Source organism: Convolutriloba macropyga, chromosome 15 (assembly GCF_964194025.1).
Source record: "Convolutriloba macropyga chromosome 15, txConMacr16.3, whole genome shotgun sequence".
Taxonomy (NCBI): Eukaryota; Metazoa; Xenacoelomorpha; order Acoela; family Convolutidae; genus Convolutriloba; species Convolutriloba macropyga.
The window spans coordinates 27,699,233-27,719,527 of NC_134482.1; the positions used below are offsets into that span (position 1 = coordinate 27,699,233).

Sequence of the window (20,295 nt, forward strand, 5' to 3'; positions counted from 1 at the left end):
TAATCTACTGTATAAATCACTGCAGTAATTGCCTCTGTTACAGAAGATAGCTCATCATAATATATATGATCATATCACGAGTAGTTCAACATTTCGCAACAGATACAAAACACTACAGAGGAATATTTTGCTCTACAGATTTTTTTTTCTGTTCACTTATAACAGATAGGAATCGATATGGATTGTTTTAACTGTCACTGGCTACGTATAGAACAACCGGCAACGATTCAATTTGGATCAAATATTTGATCAAAAATGAATTGTAGCTGTTTTCTATAAATACTCTTTGACCGTTTCTCAATTAAAAGAACCCATATTAATTTCGATCAACAATCTCTGCAGCATCATATATGACCGTTTTCTTATAATTATTAATTTACAAAATTTGGGGTTTCCAAATTTCCTGAGACTAATGACACTCAGAAGCGTCTTGTAGTCCGCCTTGACATCCTGATCGGAATGTTAAAAACTCCACCAGGTGGATTCAGTTTCTTCTTCTGTTCCTCCAACTCCGCCTTTAACTGACACAGAACACACTGGGCGCAAAATAGAGAAAGAAGACAGTCGGAATCGGCGCCTCCTTTGATTCTGAAGAAACGTCTGATTTGAGTTCTGTATTTGACTACAAGAAGGAACCAATAGACGAAGCAGAACACGAACAGAGTTGGGATTAGAATTCGGGCAAAGTGGTAGGGTACAGATACGCCATCTTCATCGCTGAAACGAACACGGGTCATATGAACACAGTTTGATAAACAGCTCTCCGTAACTCAAAAACTTATTATTATGGTTCCAATATTTTTGAAAATGGGGGAATATATGTATATGCGAGGCGGGCTTTTTTTCAGTACTGGTAAAATTTTTCAATTTCTGTTTATACATAATAGAGAAAAAAGCGAAACCTCAGATCGTAGCTCTCGGAAGTTCTTTGCTTTTGAATAAGGTACAAATTTTAGCAAAGGTCTAAAATGGGAGAAGTTGGAAAAACCGAAAGTACAAATAAGTATGAAAGAAAAAAAGAATCTCTAGTTAGGATAAAGAATTAAAGGTATTTGTAGATTTGATATTACGTTATCTCAGCAATACTTAGATTTCACAAACTTGTTAAAAAACAAAGTCAAGTTTTGTTTTAAAAAAATTGGAAAAATCGATTTGAAACACAGAAAAGTGAAGGAAAATCCAACCAATTTTTCTACTTTTCATGGATTCTATCTCTTCCTCTTGATGCCTGACTTAGATTTACTCTTGTGATTTTAGATTTTGGATATCAATAGAACCTTAAAAAACCTTATAAAAGATATGGTAATGTACAAAAACAGTTTTTGGAAAACCTACTTTGTAATATCTTTCTGCCATTTACAAAAAAAAGTGAAAGTAAGTTTTCTAAATGTTCAAGAGTTCAATTTGACGGTAGTTTCGTACAAATGACCTCTTCTGAAATTTCACAAACAGAAATATAAAACGTAAACAATCGAAAAAGATGTTATGTGTTTCAGCTGATTAAATATTAGCTCAATTAAAAATAAGTCAGATTTTAATAGAAGAAATGAATAAACAAGGAGGCTTGGTAATGTGCGTTTGCACATAATGTCGCGTCCACGCTTATCCACGTTTTGATTTAACCGTCTATCAAATGAAGAAGAGATAGACACTTTCAAAATTTCACATATCGTTTAGGAAATAACAAAGTGAAAAAAAAGCTGGGTTAGAGGGCTGAGTTACATAAAAGTCAAATAGTTATAAACAATAGCTACAATCAAAACTCGATGTCTATAATAAAAAACTTAATAAAAAAAAGAATAGGGATAAAATCTGAACTAAACAAACTAACCGGTACTTTTTTAGATAAAATATGAAACCTGTCAATAATGAGACTCGGTAACAGGTCGACAAAGACGAGCAAAGAAAGCAAAACTCAAAAATATGTTCTAATTGTGAAAAAAAACAACTTCAAAATGAATAAAACCAATAGGAATCAAATCGGTTTTCTGAGAAGGTTAATTTACACTTCAGAGGAAGCAATCGAGGTCTGTCATAATACATTATATGTCAAGCGACCACAAACAGAACAGAAAAAAAACAGAAAAATTAATTAAATATAACAAGAAAGCAGTGTCGCAATCTTTAAAAAAAAAATAATCTGTCAATAGAGACCATGAATTATCTCCCATTGCGTTCTTGTTTTCATAACCAATAGAAACACCGCATTGGTGTGATAACGTGACAAGGAAACAAAAAACACCAATAAGGTAAAAAAAAATCTAACGTTTTTATATGAAAAATCGTAGAGCCAGAGCGAGGAGACAACTAGTTGAAAACCAACTCATTATGAAGATTGAATCATGGTCATTAAGAGACTTCGTTTACAGAGACCTGGCGACAGATATCGAACAACAAAATTGAATGGATTAAGTTATTTGTCACAAATCTCAAAAATCCACTGATTTCAAAGAAATGTTTTCGAAATCTCAATTAAATCATGAGCTTTGCAGGTAAAACAAAGAACAGATTAAACTGCACCTGCACAGCTAGCCAGGTATGCTTGTGGTTAGTGATATCAAATCATACTACGACAAAAAAAATAAACAATTGATTGAAATCACATTGTTGAAGCCATTAAGACTATAAGACATTGAAAACCGTTGGAAACTTTAAATTAACAAAAAGTGTGCATTTTTGCTTCAGTCTTTTTTCATCTGTAACCACAAAAGATCTCTTGCAAACACATTTCTAAGCTCTAAAGACATCAATCAAATTATAAACAACAGCACCAGTTTTTTTGGTTAAAAGAAAAATGATGAGTTCTCTGACTAATGACACTAAGTTACAAAAGTTGGGAAATAATTGGGAAATACAAAAAAACTTTCTTTAAAAATATTAATTGAAAGTGATTAAAATCGTTAGCTTTAGTCTGAAATCATTAAATAGATTCCTCTAAATATCCAAATAGGCAATTAAGGCTTCTTGATTTTCAGTAATTTCCCGTACGACAAGAAAGGAGACAATTAGAGGCAGAAACAAAAAAAATCCACCCAATAAAATTTGCGAGAGAACGGTTTCGCAGCCGTTAAAACTATAAGCTATCCACTGAAATCTTAATAAGTTTTTTTGTGCATTTCCTCGACGACATTTAGAGGTGTTCTAATTGTGATCATTTGAAGAAGGAACAAGTAACAAACTCACACATAGGCAAACGTACGAAAATTGTAAAAGTTTCGTGAATTTTTGTTCTAAGGAAGCCAAGAAATTATTAGTTGAATAAACAGCCACTCTAGAAAGACTATTTTACTTCAGTTGGAATAAATTTTGTCCTAAATATAGTGAGTCAAAGCTACATATGGACAGAAAAAAGAATTAAAATTGGTTAAATTCAAGATTCCACAGAAATTCTCTTTTAAAAAAAATGAAACAAAGTCATAAGAGGGATTAGATAACATTTGAGGGCGTTATAAAGGAACATCTTTAGCTAGAAAAGAATCCAATTCGATATTTATTTAATAAGATCAAGTCATGAGACTGCATAAAGAATGACAAATGAAGTTAAAACAAAAGAAATTAATTAAAAATTACAAAAACACACTTTCAAAGAAACCTTGAGCTTTTCTCTGAAGTCATTTTATATAATTATTTGGCCTAATTATGTTCTAAATACGATCTGTCATTAATTAGGCATTGGTCTGAAATCCTTCTTGCCAGTAATTAACAAAAAAAACAAAAAGGAGGAACTATTTCGAAAACCACGCTGTCGTAATTTAATAACATAATATCATAATAACATATTATCAATAAGCCAAAAAATAATTATGCATTTTGGAAAATTATTAAATTGTTTTTCCGAAAAATCAAAAACTAGCAATTTTTTAATTCCAGAAGCCTCCTATGTGACGCAACACTACAAGTAGTATTTTTTGGAGTTTTCAAAGATTGTGACGGCAGAAGTTAGGTCTATTCGTCAGGTATATTTAAACAAAAAGTGATAGAAGTCATATTTATAGCAATATTTGGTTATAAAAAGTCTCAAACTGGAAAACTTTACTACAAAAAGAGTCGGATAAAACCTATAGGCAAGTTTGATCTGTCTTTGAAAATTAATCCACTAGCCTTGTTATTAACAATTTTAACAAATTGTTGCAAATTTGAAAATAGTTTGGTCAAAAATACCGAAAATGTGAATAAAACAACGGAATTCTGTTTACTATTCACAAAATTTTAAACCTCGATAACTCCCTTTAAGAAACGAAAATCAAAAAATCATACTGGACGGGCTTAGAAAGACGGTCCAGTTCCATACTGGACGGGCTTTCTAAATATACCAGTCTCAATTTTCTAAGATGAATATATCGATCGGTCAAAATTGACTGAACAAAAGAAAAACCCATTTCAGTATATAGTTCCTCGCCCCACAAGTGGGTCGGAACAATTAATTTCTTGGGAGGAAAAAAGAAAATCGTTATCGTTTCTCTCTGTTCACTTCTTTCTTACTACTTCTTACTCGGCTTCAGAACCCATTTTTCTCCAGGTAGCCCCAGTAGAGAATGGGTTAAAAACTTTCTGAATTCACTAGCATGAGGTAATTCATATTCATAAAAAAGGAAGCTTTTAGAGAATTGTAGAAGACTTTAACTTCTGTTTTTGTAGTTATTCACCTTAACATGAAACAGAATGTCTTCAAAAATCTTTTTTGTTTGGCTAGTTAAAAATTGATCGCAATTGAGCGATTGTAGCAGATTATTAATCAAGAATTTCCAATGCAGCAAAGTCTTCAATATAGTGATTTTTTCTTGTTGTAAAATTTTATAAACAAATAATCAATTTCTGCCACATGTTGTTATTGTTCCTTTGAGCCAGTTACCTTTTTCTGTTGATTGCTTTTTTCGTACGTCAAGGTTTTGTGAAAGATTCCACCTTTCAAAATAACTGACTGCGCAAATGAATTTCAATCTGACAAAATTTTTATCAAATTGACCGTTCTGGATTTTTGAGTTGAGTCTCTAACCTTGAAAATGCACTCAATGTTGACCTGCAAAAGGTTTTCCAAGTTGTGTTCCACAAACATAGCCGACTAACGTCGGGCGAATTGCTCTCAAACGACGGGGGGCTGATGTGGGGGGCGGAGTCAATTAAGCTATAGAAAACTAAAAATGCTATTTAAAACTTTTATGTTAAAAATTTCTATTAAAAATCAGCGCTAGTGAGTGTAAAAGATAATGACATAACTCCACATAACAGCAGCTGATATGCGGAATCAATATGAGTTAAGGAAAGAGAGAGAGAGAGAGAGAGAGAGAGAGAGAGAGAGAGCGAGATAGTGTGAGAGAGATAAAACTTGAACAAGAAAGAAAAGGAAAGAAATAGCAACTGACAGAGAGAGAGAGAGAGCTAGAAATACTTTCCATGATGAGATTCGACTCTGCAGCTTCTAGTTTTCTACCCTCGTTAGTTATGAAGTCATGCAGAAAAAAGTGAAAAAACTGACAGTAAAGTTTCCAGATATGGCAGTGAAAAAAGTTTCAAACTGTTTTTTGGCTCTGAAATTCTGTCATGCTACCAATTCCGAAGACATAAAAAGTTTTGTAGGCCATTAAGGATCGTTAAACTCAGAAAAGGACATAAAATAATTAAAAAAGAATAAAAAAAATGGCAAATTTAACGAAATCTTCCTTAACTTTGTGATAATAATATCTGCAGAACAATTTCCTTGTCTCAAAAAACTAGCCCGTATTCCTTTTTCAGGCCTTAAATAGTTTCACTGGCTCCTAAAGATCCATAGACTTTGAACATGATAAAAATTTTCTAATAATTTGAAAAAATTTAGTTTTATCAAAAAATTGCAAAAAACTAGAGTTATTAAAATATTGAAAAGCATTCCGATAGCTCCAGAAACTCTGCAACTGCTTATTATCAAACCTTGAAGTAGGTCCCTGGTACCAGCAAAAATCAAAGAAAGCTAAAAAAAATTAAAAAATTGCTGAAAGTATTTTAAAAAATTGCTTAAATAGGTGTTATTAAAACCTTGAAAAACATTCCGTTACATCTAGAATCTATAGGGGTGGGGAGGGGGTGAAGTAAACGGGACTGATATGGGGGTCGGAGAGGGTTGGGCGATCATTTTTTTTACCACGGCCCTTCGCACCATAAATATAAGTCTCCAAAACAGTTTGTGAATCGCATTTTTGGAGAATAGTGAGATGAAAGGCTCTAAGAGGACCTAATACCCACGGGGCGCTACCTTTTTATCCAGTTTCTGAGGACAAAAAGATCAATTGGGTCAGAAAAAAAACTGTCAAGCGAAAAATCGCTTGAAAAAGACCAACCGGACAAATATAATTGCTGAAAATTTTGTTTGAGAACAATTATTAATGAGTTCTTAAAAACTGCTATATATGTCCCTTATGATCAACCTTCTATTACAATTCAACGTTAAAGAGTGCATTATATGATTACATCACGCCACTGCAACTGCTTATTATCAAACCTTGAAGTAGGTCCCTGGTACCAGCAAAAATCAAAGAAAGCTAAAAAAAAATAAAAAATTGCTTAAAGTATTTTAAAAAATTGCTTAAATAGGTGTTATTAAAACCTTGAAAAACATTCCGTTACATCTAGAAACTATAGGGGTGGGGAGGGGGTGAAGTAAACGGGACTGATATGGGGGTCGGAGAGGGTTGGGCTATCATTTTTTTACCACCGCCCTTCACACCATAAATATATGTCTCCAAAACAGTTTGTGAATTGCATTTTTGGAGAATAGTGAGCTGAAAGGCTCTAAGAGGACCTAATACCCACGGGGCGCTACCTTTTTGTCCAGTTTCTGAGGACAAAAAGATCAATTGGGTCCGAAAAAAAACTGTCAAGCGAAAAATCGCTTGAAAAAGACCAACAGGACTAATATAATTGCTGAAAATTTTGTTTGAGAACAATTATTAAGAGTTCTTAAAAACTGCTATATATGTCTCTTATGATCAACCTTCTATTACAATTCAACGTTAAAGAGTGCATTAGATGATTACATCACGCCACATAACAGCAGCTGATGTGCGGCATCAACAAAAGCGTTAAGGAAAGAGAGAGGTAGTGTGAGGAAGATAAAACGTGAGCAAGAATGAGAATGAAAGAAACCCCAACCAACAGAAAGAGAGAGAGAGAGAGAGAGAGCTGGGAATAATCTCTATGATGAGCTTAGACTCTACAACTTCTAGTTTTCCAGTCTTGATTCTTGTTAGTTATCTAATCGAACAGAAAAAAACTGAAAATTGCGAAATTTGAGATAATTGTTTCCCGATATCGCAAAAAAAACAAGTTCCAAACAATTTTTTGTCTCTAGAATTCTATTAGTTTATCTATGGGCAAGACATTAAAAGTTTTGTTGGCCAGTAACGATCGTTAAACTCAGAAAGGGGCATAAAATAATCAAAAAAACTTTTAAAATTCATTGCAATTTGCTCTAATACTCAAGAATTAGAGCATATACGTTTGGCACTACTTAGATGCTGACTATTGACCTTTAAATAGTAATTGTTCATTAAAAAAAGTTCATTGAGCGAGTTCAGAAGTTATTTTTTGATTGAGGTAATTCACGCAATTGACCTAAAAGCAGAAAAAATGACGTCCCGCACACAAATTTTAACTGTAAAGCAGTAGAAATCACTAAAATTGAAACAATCAATTGAACGAAGTCAGCTGGCGAGAATCATCAATGGAGACGACGAGTTAAAAAAAACATAGCAGGACAAGTCCTGACATACATTTCAAAAAATTTTCCTTGACTAAACAAAAAACTAGACATAGAGCGAACTAGGAGTGAATTGGAAAAACCATTTCTAAAAAAATCAGATCAAAAAAATAAAAAAACAAAAAATCAATGTAAAAATGCCGCATGAAAATGTAAGACCTTTTGCGAGAAATGAAAGTTCGGTTCAAACAAAAAATTAGGTCTAGAATGAACTATGAATGGAATCGGAAAACCAATTAGAAAAAAACTCCGATCCTAACAATCAAAAAAAAAAATTCAAAGTGAAATTGCCGCATGTGAACAAAAAATCATTACCGAGAAAGCGAATTTTTGTTCAAACACCGTATTCTCACTCTGCTCGAAAATTAAAGCGAAAAAATTTCACCAAAACCACTAGCTTTTTCGCTCCACTTCCTGTTTCGGCGTGACCAAAATCACTACTCAGCACCCCAATACAATTCAAATTCTTTGAATTGTAAAACATAGCCGGAAGAATTCCGGAAGCGACTCGAAGCGTCAAAACCTCACTAACAAAACCGCAACTGCAGTGGAAGCCACTACTTTTTGTTTTAAAACAATAACTCACTAACTCTCCAGGCCTGCTCTAAAAATTGGTGAAACTTAAATCACTGTCACCCAGAGAAACAAAATGCAGCAAAATTTTATGTTATTGAAAACGTTTGGTAACGTTAAAAAAAACCGAAATAATTAAAGTGGTCAAAAAAGTGATAGTCTGAAAAAGCTGACAAGGTTATCAACTGCCCTCAAATAATTCATGATTCTAATCTGAAAAAGATCGCGAAAGCGAACGGTAGATAATAATCTTAGAAACTAAGTTAAATCTTTTCAAAACAGAAAGCTCAAACTTAAGAATCAGAAAAAAACTATAATTACACTTCTAATCACCGCAATTAAGACAAAAACAACAATTACTTGTTCCTTGTTGTACATATGCTAGAGAACGTGATTTCATAAAAATTCAAAAATTAAATTGATCAAAAGCAGCAGAAGAATATTCAAAGGCAAAAAAAATCCTTTAAATTAATACAAAGGCCTGACGAAAATTGCAGTAAAAATTGATAAGTGGAAATTTTGGAAAAGGCTTGATATCAAACTCTCAGTACTGCCTTATGTTGAAAGAAATCAATTGCAAACCAAAGAAATGACGAAAATCTAAGAAAAAGCTGAAATTCATTTTTAATAACTGAAAAAATCAATATAATCAAGACATAGAAAAGATAACTAGTCATCCGATACAGACATCTAATCTCCTGAAGAGGACAAATAAATAGGAAAAAGCAGAACTCATAAATACGAAACATTGAAACATTTTGCAAAAAAAATCGTCAAAAACTTTTAAGACTGCATTTAGGAAAGTTTTGAGTGTTTTTTCAAAAACTTAACGCCACAAATTGATTGAATTTTTATTGAAACGAAATTAAAGTCCACGTTGCACAAAGTCCAAGTGCATGTTGCACAAAAAGACTATTTCTAGCAATTACATCTAAAATACAAACAAAAAAACTGACGAAAATCGGAAAAAACAACCAAAATCGGATTAGCATATGTACAATTTAATAAAACAAAATCACACTGAGGTAGAAAGAGGCAATGAGTATATGAATTATCAAACAGAAGTTGCCATATTAACTGATTTTGACAAAAAGACGGTTAAGAGATCCGAAAATGAAGAAATTAACAGAAAAAAAGCCAAAAATTAACTAAAAAATCAAGAAACATGTGACAATTTTCAACTCGAAACGCATTTTCAGGCTCTGCAAAACACTGTGGCATCAATATCCGAGGTTGGCATTTTAATATAGTATCGAATAAACTTTATTTCTTCAAGAAACCAAATTAAAAGCAAAAAAATGGGCCACTTAGACGAAAAAACGGCTAAAAACTGTTATCTATATGTGCCATTCAGTCAAAAACTACTTTTCAAAGTCAAAAAGTCATTCACTAAACACAGCGCATGATCAAAAAACTTTTCTCGCTTAGCGAAAATCTGTTTACCAAGACAGCTTTTCTCACTTTCGCTTTTAGGTCAAAATGCCGGGTGAACAAATCTACTTCCTGTAAAAAAAAAGACCGAGAGAAAACCAATACTCCTATTCGAGTCGTAAAAAAAACCACGATGTCCCTATTAATAGCCACTATCGCTTCGCGGCTGTTAATAAGGATGAGAGAGCACTTTACTCTGAGGTTAAAGAACAGTTTTGGACACGTATGTGTCGCAAGTTTCTGTGTTATTGCTGAAATGACTGCTGCCACCAAATGATGTTTTCAAATGATCAATTCTTGAGCTAAATTTTTTTGCCATAGCTTCATTCAAATTTCAAACTAAAAATCATAAGACAACATCTGCAGTTTTTTTGAAAATGGTTGGACATTTATGGTACTTGTATGAACCAGGAAATTATGCAAATCAGGTATAACTTTGCGCGGGAATTGGGGGCCGTAAATACATTCATATTATTATATTAGCTTAGGAATACCAAGGTTTTTGACGAATACCAAACCGCATTGCGAAAAAATAAACATAAAAAAGAAGAACTTACTTTACATCAACAAGCAACAAAACAATAATGGTTCCCAGTGCGAAGACAAATGTCGCAATATAAAGCCCTATCACAAAGGTAGAGGTCATATGGTTAGAGGTCATCTTGGACAAGTCATGATGAGTTTTGGCCGGACATACTGCCGTTACCATGGCAACTGATGGGTTGTAGTTACAGCACCCAAAAAGTTTGTGGCTCCAATTTGCGTCTGGTGCGGGAATGACAGCATTTTGTTGTGCAGGTGTGGTGCTGTATGGATTCGTTGGGTATTGTGGGTACGCTTGGAACGGAGGTTGGGGCATAAAGGCCCCAGGGGGAACATGGCCAGGGTTCCAATTGTTGTTTCCTGGTACAGAATTTGGTTCAGGGATGGTTGTATGTTGGTAGGAGGGCTAAATAATAAACAAGTCAACAATTATTCGGAGGGAACTGTTGAACGAGGACGAAAATTTTTTCAAATGGGAAATTTAATCATTTTTAAAATTTGAAAAAAACTCATGCTTAATAACCTGTTGACCCACGAAAGAATAGTTGTAAACAGGTGTTGGGTTAGCAGCAGGCATCCCAATTCCCGGTTGTTGTTGTCCTTGGAACTGCTGGCTACCTGGCATGGTCTGGAACTGCATTTGTTCAGAGTAGCTGGGAGGAGCCGATGGATACGAGGTTTGATCGAAGCCATACGCGGGAAGTGGAGGTCTGTTATTGTCAGACATGATAACGACAAATAAAAGTAAATACGAAATGCAGAGTTGAATACGAAATATGCTTTCAATTAAAAATGGCTTTTTTCACCTTTCAAAAGAAATGGTCACAACTATGTTTGTGAGAAATTTGTCAAGAATTTGACTAATTTCTTTTAAAACCAACTAGGATCAAAATTTTTGGGTAGAAGCTTTATAATGTTGCCAACCATTTGAAAACAGTCAAATACAAATTTTGGCTTGAAACAGTTCTGCACGAAAAAAAAAACGATGTAATTTGAGGAAATATAACTATATGTAACTAGCAAAACAAATTTTACTTTGTTAGCTTAAATTTATCCTCACATAAAATTTCAGTTTACAATTCGTTTTTCGCGGATACTGAAAATGCGTCAAACGCTAAGCTAATACATATATTTGTAGTAAACAACGTTTAAGCGTGCTTTTTCATTGAGGGAATAAACGCGAGTAAACATAGCTGTGGTTTTTCCTGTTTCTCAAGCACATATCATTTTAAATTCCCTTGCTCCTGTACCATTTTTGTTTGTATTGAAGAGGACGTTTAGATTAAAGAAGCAGCTGACCTCTATATCCGTTTATCAAATATTTTTTTACATAAAAGTATCAGAAAAGTATCAAACGTTCTTTTTTTGAACTCATCAAAAAATGTTTCCACAAAGACCATTAGAAGCTTGTGACGGGAGCTCATTTTTGGGCACCCGGAATTGAGTCTCAGAGCTTTTCAGCGGTCAACCAGCACATTTCAAGAGTAAAAATTTAATTCAGTTCTGAAACATTGTATCTTCAGAATATTTTAGATTTCTTTATGTGCAGTATTTCTTCATTATAAATAAATTGAGGTCATAGAGTTCGCCCAGGCTAAATTTATCCTGTATAGTTTGAAAAATACTCTTAACCCAAAATAAAGTCTGAGCAGAATAAACTCATACATTTGTAGCTTATAACTGGTAATTACCATAGTAGTATACACACTATTTATGCTTAAGCTGGTTTGTAGGAAACTTCCACAAAGCCCATTTAGCGCAGTGGTTATGACTTGCTACGCAAATTAAATGTTACAAGTGCCCACGCGGAAGTCTGAACCTCATATAACGCAAACCTTGTTGGCTGGAGTCACGCTGGACATATTAATTTTCATGAGAAAAACTTCACTCAAAATCAGACTGGCCAGTGTAAATTCTGACATGAACAGAGTACTGGCCGTCCTACAAAAAACAGAATGACTTTAGACTGATTCAGCGCTGATTTGCTCTGCCACCAACCTCCGGGCAGTATTTTTCGCAGAGCTCCAACTTTTTCTTCACAAATTGATACGAGCAACAAAGAAAAAAATATAAAGCAAGCAAATAGGAGCTGAAACTAACAACATTGCGAGCAAAGTGGTGCAAAAAAATCTGCATAAATTTTAGAGTATAAAAAAAATTAAACTAAAAATCTGGCGAGCTAGTGACAATAAATTATAATTCTTTCCAATGCCCAGATTTCTGATATTCTTAACAAAAATTCTTTATGTCTGTTTCATTGCTCTTTGTAATAGAAAAATGGAATTGAAAAAATAAGAAAAAAATTACCAGTTAAAAATCACTAAAATTGCCGCTTTTCTTTTGTAATTCCTGAAAAAGTTAGTGCGAATAGTCTCAGTAATTAAAATTCTTGCTGATACTGATGCATTATTTCATGTTCTTATGTTCTTTAGCTTTTAACAGCGGAACAATTTCGGAATAGCAACTAACTTTTAGCTTGTTTCGTCTAGTAGTGGAACCGAACGACGAGTGTTCTTAACTGAGAAAATCAAATTGTGCCTAATAAAGAGGCGGAGAGCTCTCCGGAAATGGATTTTTCCTAAAATGATCTTTTGAACGTGTCATTGCTCAAATAAAAACTTTCAATTTCTATCTTCAATTATTCACGGAAATTGCCAATTTTAGGAAATTTTGAATTTCAAAATAAATTATTGACAACTTTCTCAAGTTTCAAGTTGTCAATAATTTCTTTTAAAATCAACTAGGACCAAAATTTGTGGACAGAGGTTTTATGGATAGAGGCTTTATGGATAGAGGCTTTACCTTTGAAATTGGTTGTTCGAGTGCAAAGATCTCTTTGATAAAAGGATCAAAATTAAACCATATCTGTCATTTCTGCTTTCCCAGTATGCCTTACACTGATTTTTCACAGCAATAAGAACCCAATAAGATTTGAACATAGCTGAAAAGACTTGACTTGTTATTGTCCAAAAATTTTGATCGTTTGTAACGAATATTTAACAAGGAAACTTTAAAATTTTGGATTTTTTTGTTTGCCTTTTGAACTTCAAAAATTTTACAAATTTTTACGTTTTCAAAATGCAGATCAATTGGAATAAGACTTCCTGAAAACAAAAATATTGTTAAAAATTGACTTACGCGATGGATATCTTCTTAATACAGTTATTAAATTTCATCAATAGATAACTGATGAGAGATTAAAATGAAAATGCAGTATTGCGTTCATTTGTATAATTTCCGTTCATTTGCAACCCTATCATAAGTGTAGTAGCCAATTAGCATGAGGAAAAAAATATGAATTTAAGATTGATTTATTTTTAGGAGAGGTCAGCGGGGCTACTGCAATCATCATATGACAAAGAAAGGAGCAATGTTGAAACACAAACCAATACGTGGTGAGTTGCTAAAATGTATTTAGAATTAAATGAGTTAATACAACAATGTGACACTGCTCTTCAGAAAATTAGATTTTCCTGATGTATTGAATGGAAACAATTGATCGGATGGTTTTGGTTAGTTTCTCAAAAACTTCCTCATAAATGATAAGACTAGCACAAAGTAGTAAAAAAGTTCAGCTGGTTAAGGTTGCTCGCTACCATTTGAACAGACAACAAAAATTTCTGACAAAGGATGCCCGAGTTAACCAAAGTTGTTCTCTTAGAACTTTCGTTTTATGAATCATTGATGTCATAGATCAAAAAAAGTTTGACGAAGTTGTTACTGTTAAAATTTTTCGTAGAAGGAAGTAGTTTGATAAGGAACATTTTAATAGATTGAAGTTCTAGGATTAAAACTTTGTCATAAAATGAAATTCTCTGATAACAACGACTCCATAAATCAAAAACAATAGATTTTAAAGCTGCTTGGGGGCTCCTCTTGAAATTTTTAGACCACAAATGGACTGTTGCGTGGCTAAGGCGAGTCTACATTAGAAGTCTAAGAAAAAATTGGGTTCCTAATAAAACTTTTAAGACACCAAATTTGTTCCGGATAAGGCAAAACTCTAACACAAAGAGAGGAAAAAATATAGCATCAAGATCACAGAAAGACCCACAAGGGTCACAAGGGTGGGGAAAGAACGCTGTCTTGAAAAACTTGAAAAAGTTATTGAAACTCATTTTTTTCAAAGTTTTAAGAGGCGGAACGGAACCGTGATAGACAGAATTTGTTAAATTGCAACTTTCATCTTAAGAGAGTTCTATAACTACAAATTTTCATAGACGAAATATTAAGACGTTGCAATTTTTCAACTTTTTCAATTATGAGGTTAACCCGGGTGACTGGACCAAAATCAAAATCATTTCATATTGACATAACAAGTTGACAACAGTTAGTTGCTATATAAAAATAAAGTGTCAAAACTATACTGGTGTTTTTGGAAAGTTCCTATAAATAATCATTTTTTATTGTAACTACTGGTTTCAGACTGTCCCAATAGGATATTTGACTCACTTTTCCGTCATATCGAACAAGTTTAATTCCTCTTATTTGGCATCTTATTTGGGAACAAAGACGGTTTAAAAATGTCAAGCAGAAGGTTTCAAACATACGCATCGTATTGTTCTTCGTTTCCGACGCAACATTGCGTGATAAACTTGGCAAAATAGAGCAACGACATATTTTGACAATTTTTGTAATTTTTCAACAAAATCATTTAAAGCAACAATAAATATGTTTGACTATCATGTGGGAGATTGAAAAATTTTGTTCCTGTTAGGACATAAAATATCACACGAGAAGATAATTGATAAACAAATAAACAACTAAAAAATATATTGACAAAAATAGTCAGCATGTTAACAATTCTTAAAAGAAGTTAAGTTGTACACTGATTTTCAAAATAAGAAACAAGAGAAAACCATCATTTTTTAGCTCAAAGTTCTAAGCGTCGCTTAGAACATTGAGCTAAATGTTGATCATTGCTATGTGTAATTTATATGACAAAATGGTCAACATAGCACAGTTCTTGAAAACAGGCGCATTAATTCCGCGTAAATAAAACTCTAACTGATAAGATTTTGGCAACATTAGAATCAAGAGAAAATGTGTCAGGCCTTGGTCAAACTATGAACACTGAAAACAAAAAAAACCAGTTTTCTGAAAATTGTCAACCAATTTTGATTCTCTCAGTTTGTAATTAACAGTTCCGATAAGACTAAAATCTGTGTAAAATCTGGACTGATATAAAATATTTAGAGAGAGTATTTCTCAGCTGTAGTAAAAAATGATAAAAACTGTCAGCTCAAACTCAATGTTATTTTTAAAAAGTAAATCAAGCAGAAAACATTTACAATAAAATGTGAAAAGGTATGTGAAAACAAGAAAAAAGACAACCAAAAATTGCAGTTAGTTTTAGTTGTTAGTAGTTATTGGAAGTTTTATTTGACTTAAGTTAATACTGAATAGTTTTAATTGAAATTCAACTTGAACCTATCGACATTCTTACAAAAAGGCGATACTTACAATCAATAAATTTTGCACCTGAAAAGCACTGGCAGCCTTGAAAAATATCTTGCCACAACTCACTACTCTTCACCGCAGACTTTCTTAAAATAGCGTGAATCTCATTTAAACACAAAACAAACAAGGAGGCTCGGTAATGTGCGTTTGCACATTAGGTTCCGACCCCGCTCATCTACATTTTTCACTTAATTGTCTACCAAATGAGGAAGAGATAAAAAAAATTAACATATCAACATATCGTTCAACAAACTACTAAAAGAAAAAAACAATCTACTCTAGAGGGCCTATGAGACCTGTGGCTACCATAATATGACTACCAGAAAAGACGGCAAAAAAAATCAAATAGTTACAAATATTAAATACGACCAAACTTCCTTGTCCATTTTTTGAAAACCACTAATAACAAAATCAAAATGGCATCAGATAAATTTTATACGCGGAATATTGACCGGCACTTTTTTTGGAAGAGAATATGGGACTTTTCCTAAATGCGACTTGGCAACAAGTCGACTAGAAATAAGCAAATGGGGCAAAATTTATTGAAAACATTGCTTTTTTTAAAAAAATAATTAAATATGAACTGTTTAGAAACATTACGCATCAAATGAAATTATTGAGAGAGTCTTTTATACCTCAAAATAGAGGGAATGAGGCCTTTCATTATCCAAGATATGCCATGCCATAAGACTACAAAAAAACGACAAGTACAGACAAAAACAAAATTTTGCATGAAAAATTATGCACGAAAACGATGTCCCCCCAATCAATTAGATATTAGGCTGATCACTAAAAACAATAAAAATCTAGGTTTGCCTTTTTAAAGGCAACAAAATTTGTAAATCAAATGAAGCCCATTATTGTGATACTGTGAAAAGAGAACAAAAACCTACAAAAAAGAGGCAAATATGCAAAAATCACAAAAATTGGTTTTATCAAAACTGGTTGTTCCAAGAAGAAAGACCATTTGAGGAAAATAAAACCGTTATGAAGAGCAAATTGTATTTCAATAGATAAATGATGTGAATTGTATATAGGGATGCTTAGCTACAATTTAACAGAAATAAAATTGGCAGATCTCAAAAATCTATCTCTTTTTTATATTAAAAACAAAAATTTTCAAAAGTCATTGCCAACAAAAGCTTTCGACTAAAAGAGTAGACAGTTTGTCTTGCAACTACTCGAAAAATTAATTGCGACTGTTATTAATGAGACTAAATCATAAGAATATAGAATAACATTAAATACAAGCTGAAATAATAATTTTCACAAGCAACTTTACTAAACCAGTTTTGAAGCCATTTAATTTATAAGATAATAACCGCGAGAATATAACATCTTCATTTGCGTCTCCTTTGACCAGCATGATGTCTTTTTGTATAACGAATATCACAAAATGACAACAAAAAGAACCACAAAAACTGAAAAGTATCTAAACTTCTAAAATTCTAAAATTCTTCTAAAACAAATTGTTTAAGCCCTGAAGACATCATTTAAAACGTTTAAACAACAAAAAAATTATTGTTTGATTCAACAAAACATTATAATAAGCTCTAAATAATGAGGCTAATTTTTGAAAATGATACAACATTGTATAATACGAAAAAAACGCAAACCAGAACAAAAAGGGATAAGTTGAAGAATACTATTACTCTTTTTTAGAAATTTATTTCGAAAGTCAAAACAACCATTAGCTATTTACCGGTATCTTTTATTAGGTTCATTTGTTTATCAAAAGTTGGCCGCTCAGACCTTTAGTTAAACAAAATTTGGCATATGACAACAAAAATTAACAACAAATAAAGGGCAAAAATGAAAAAAAAACTCTACCAATTTCTGCAAGAGAACGGTGTCGCAGCCCTTCAAACCAAATGTTAGGCAAACAAAAAGATGTTCAGTTTCAAATGTTGTAAAGTTTGTTCTGTTAGGTTGTTAAATAATGTTACAATTTACAAAAGAAACAAAGACAACAGCAAAAATGGGAAATTATGCAAAAAAATAAGGAAATTTTTGTATGAAAATTCGTAGTACCAAAAGCAAAAAACCTTCTGTTAAAACAAGCGGCCAAAAAATTATTTTGTCTTCTATACGGAGGAGAGATCGACCTGTACTTACTGAGAATAAACAAAATGTTGACTAAAATATTATAAGAAATTGACAAGTTCAAAAAATCACAGAAATTTCCCTAAAACATATACAATCAATAACATAAGAGACATTAGGTAACAACCGAAAGAATAGAAAAAGGTCCACTTGCACCTCTTGGGGAAGAAATTTAGGAAGAGATTTAGAGTGGTTAAACTTAAGATTCAGACTGCCAAAAGAATAACAGTTGAAGGCAAAAGAAAAGAATTCAGTTAAATTTTACTAAAACTCTTCCTCAAAACCATAAAAACCCTTTGGTTCTCTGAAAATAAACTATATCTACATTCGGCCTCAAATTAACGTAAATTAGAGCAATCATTAACGCAGCCGTGAATAAAAAAATTTGTCAGTAATTAACATTAAAAAAACAAAAGCAAAACATTTTGAAAAAAGGCAGCATCAAAATAAAATCCAAAAAGTCTCTAATTCTAAGAATCCATGATATTGTCGAACCTCTCCCTGATTTTGTCTCGCGCACAGCAAACTGATCAAGTGTTCCAAGTGTTTGCGAATTAGACCAATTGTTGCGTGGAATTCTTCAAATATTAATAAAAAGAACGATGCATTTTGTATAATTATCGAGACAAATCTGCAAAAAACGGCAAAGTTTTAATTCCAGAAGACTTTCATAAGGCCCCAAATTGCAACAAGCGCTCTTTTTGAGATTAGGGAGTCTGTTTTAAGGTTTCTAGGTCACTGAGTCTGGCAAATTTTAATGAAGTGGACCAAAAAAGCATATTTTGTGCCATTTTTGATGAAAAAAGTTTGAATTTTGAAAATTTTATCAAAAATTTTAGCAAAAAAACTTCAATCAAACCATTCAGCAAAGCTCTTCTATTTCTAAGAGTAGCAGCAACACTATGCCGTTAAAAATTTTAACTTATTTTGAACTATATTAGCGAAATTGTGCCAAATTTTAGCAAAAATTACTGAAAATGTGAACAAAAACAGTCGAATGTTTACAAAACTTTAAACCTCTATAACTCCCTTTAAAAAACAAAAATCGAAAAAATCTTTTTAGTTCCGTATTCTACGCTGGACGGGCTTTTCAATGATACCACTCACAACTCTCTACGATGAATATATCGATCCGCCAAAATTGACTGAACAAAAAAAAACCCAGTTGAGTATATAGTTCCTCCTCCTCACTAAAGTGGGGGTCGGAACAATAGTTTGTATAAAAAATACTGGTGGCGCAAAGACTAAATATCTGCCTACTAATAATCAAGCTAACTATCAGGCTGACAGTCTGCCTACATACAAGCTTGCTGAAGGAGAGCTATTTTCTAAGAAATACCGCGATAATTTCATCGCTCACAAAAAAAACAAAGCTTTTGCCACAATCACTTTTAAACAGCTTAGGCATTCTGCGCTAAAGTTTACCGCAGCTGTTAAATTTTTCACGGTGGGAATTTTTTGCTTTTTCAGCAGCGAGACTTTTTTGCTTTTTCAGCAGCGAGACTGCACAAACTAGCAAAAAACCAACTTTGGATTTGCAATCATTGGAAACGATGAGTCATCAAGAGATTGAGGATGATTTCGGACATGTGGAGCAATTAATGGACGACTACAAACAGACGATTGCACAAGTTGAACGAGTGAACAAAAAATTGCATTCAAATCTCAATCAAACTAAGTTGCAGCTTGAAGACTTCAGTAAGTTGTTGTCTTAATCGGCAAAAATTGTCGTCACAGAACATTTGATAGACAAAAACCGGATCTATTCTGTTTGCCCAGCCCCCCCCCCCCTCCTCAGCTTAGTGGGCTTATATATTTACGGCCCCTAGGCGTAAGTGCTATTTGTTATATAATAACGTGCTATATACCAACATATAATTTATAACGGGGGGTGTAAAAACACTGGGGGATACCAAAAACCACTATGATCAAAAGCATTGATGGGGGAGGGGCAAGAAATTTAAAGAATAGAATTTTTGGAAAAGGTAATTATTTTGAAGGTAGTATTTTTGCTGTAGGAATCCAGCTGGAGAAACAGGAAGCTCTCCGGGTTTCAGAGCACGAAACCCAAAACAGACTTGAAGAAACCGTCGCAAAGCTGGAGAGCAAGTTATCCCAGAAGCAAAAGGAAATTCAAGATATGTCTCAAAAGTTGTGTGAACAAAACGACCAACTCTCTGTAGCAGAAAATGCCCTTAACACATCGGAGGCTCAGAACAAGAAGCTGGATGCCGCCAATCGAGTTCTGAAACAGCATCTTGATAAAGGTTGGTATTTCTGCAAGGTTTGATCGCTTTTGTCTTCATTTAACCGAATAACAACCAGAGGTGATATACGTTCCCTGGTAGAAATTTTGCCTAAAAAAACATAAGAAATGACCGTTTTAACCGGTGTTTTCAAAGGAGAAGACGGTCAAAATCCTGTGATATAAAATGATTGTAACTGATATATTA

The 20,295-nt window shown here is 33.2% G+C and overlaps 2 protein-coding genes across 2 annotated transcripts; one reads left to right on the forward strand and one right to left on the reverse strand.

Annotated features, from left to right (window-relative positions):
• Positions 1–301: 301 nt before the first annotated feature.
• On the reverse strand, positions 302–11,473 carry LOC142354065 (uncharacterized). Its single transcript, XM_075406339.1, has 3 exons — positions 10,803–11,473; positions 10,294–10,685; positions 302–717 (listed from the first exon to the last, which is right to left on the reverse strand). The coding sequence occupies exons 1-3, from the start codon at positions 11,004–11,006 to the stop codon at positions 420–422; spliced, it is 894 nt and encodes a 297-aa protein (XP_075262454.1). The 5' UTR covers positions 11,007–11,473; the 3' UTR covers positions 302–419.
• Positions 11,474–13,649: 2,176 nt separating this feature from the next.
• On the forward strand, positions 13,650–20,133 carry LOC142354698 (uncharacterized). Its single transcript, XM_075407062.1, has 3 exons — positions 13,650–13,674; positions 19,338–19,540; positions 19,861–20,133. Exons 2-3 carry the CDS (start codon positions 19,396–19,398, stop codon positions 20,130–20,132), a joined length of 417 nt encoding a protein of 138 aa, XP_075263177.1. The 5' UTR covers positions 13,650–13,674; positions 19,338–19,395; the 3' UTR covers position 20,133.
• The last annotated feature ends 162 nt before the right edge of the window (positions 20,134–20,295 follow it).

Bases quoted from the DNA above. Each gene is read 5' to 3' on its own strand.
- LOC142354065 (XM_075406339.1), bottom strand. From the start codon at position 11,006: ATGTCTGACAATAACAGACCTCCACTTCCCGCGTATGGCTTCGATCAA. The intron at 10,686-10,802 runs GTTATTAAGCAT...TTTATTATTTAG, and splicing joins ATTCTTTCGTGGGTCAACAG to CCCTCCTACCAACATACAAC. The intron at 718-10,293 runs GTAAGTTCTTCT...TGTTCGTTTCAG, and splicing joins TTGTTGCTTGTTGATGTAAA to CGATGAAGATGGCGTATCTG.
- LOC142354698 (XM_075407062.1), top strand. From the start codon at position 19,396: ATGAGTCATCAAGAGATTGAGGATGATTTCGGACATGTGGAGCAATTA. The intron at 19,541-19,860 runs GTAAGTTGTTGT...TTTTTGCTGTAG, and splicing joins GTTGCAGCTTGAAGACTTCA to GAATCCAGCTGGAGAAACAG.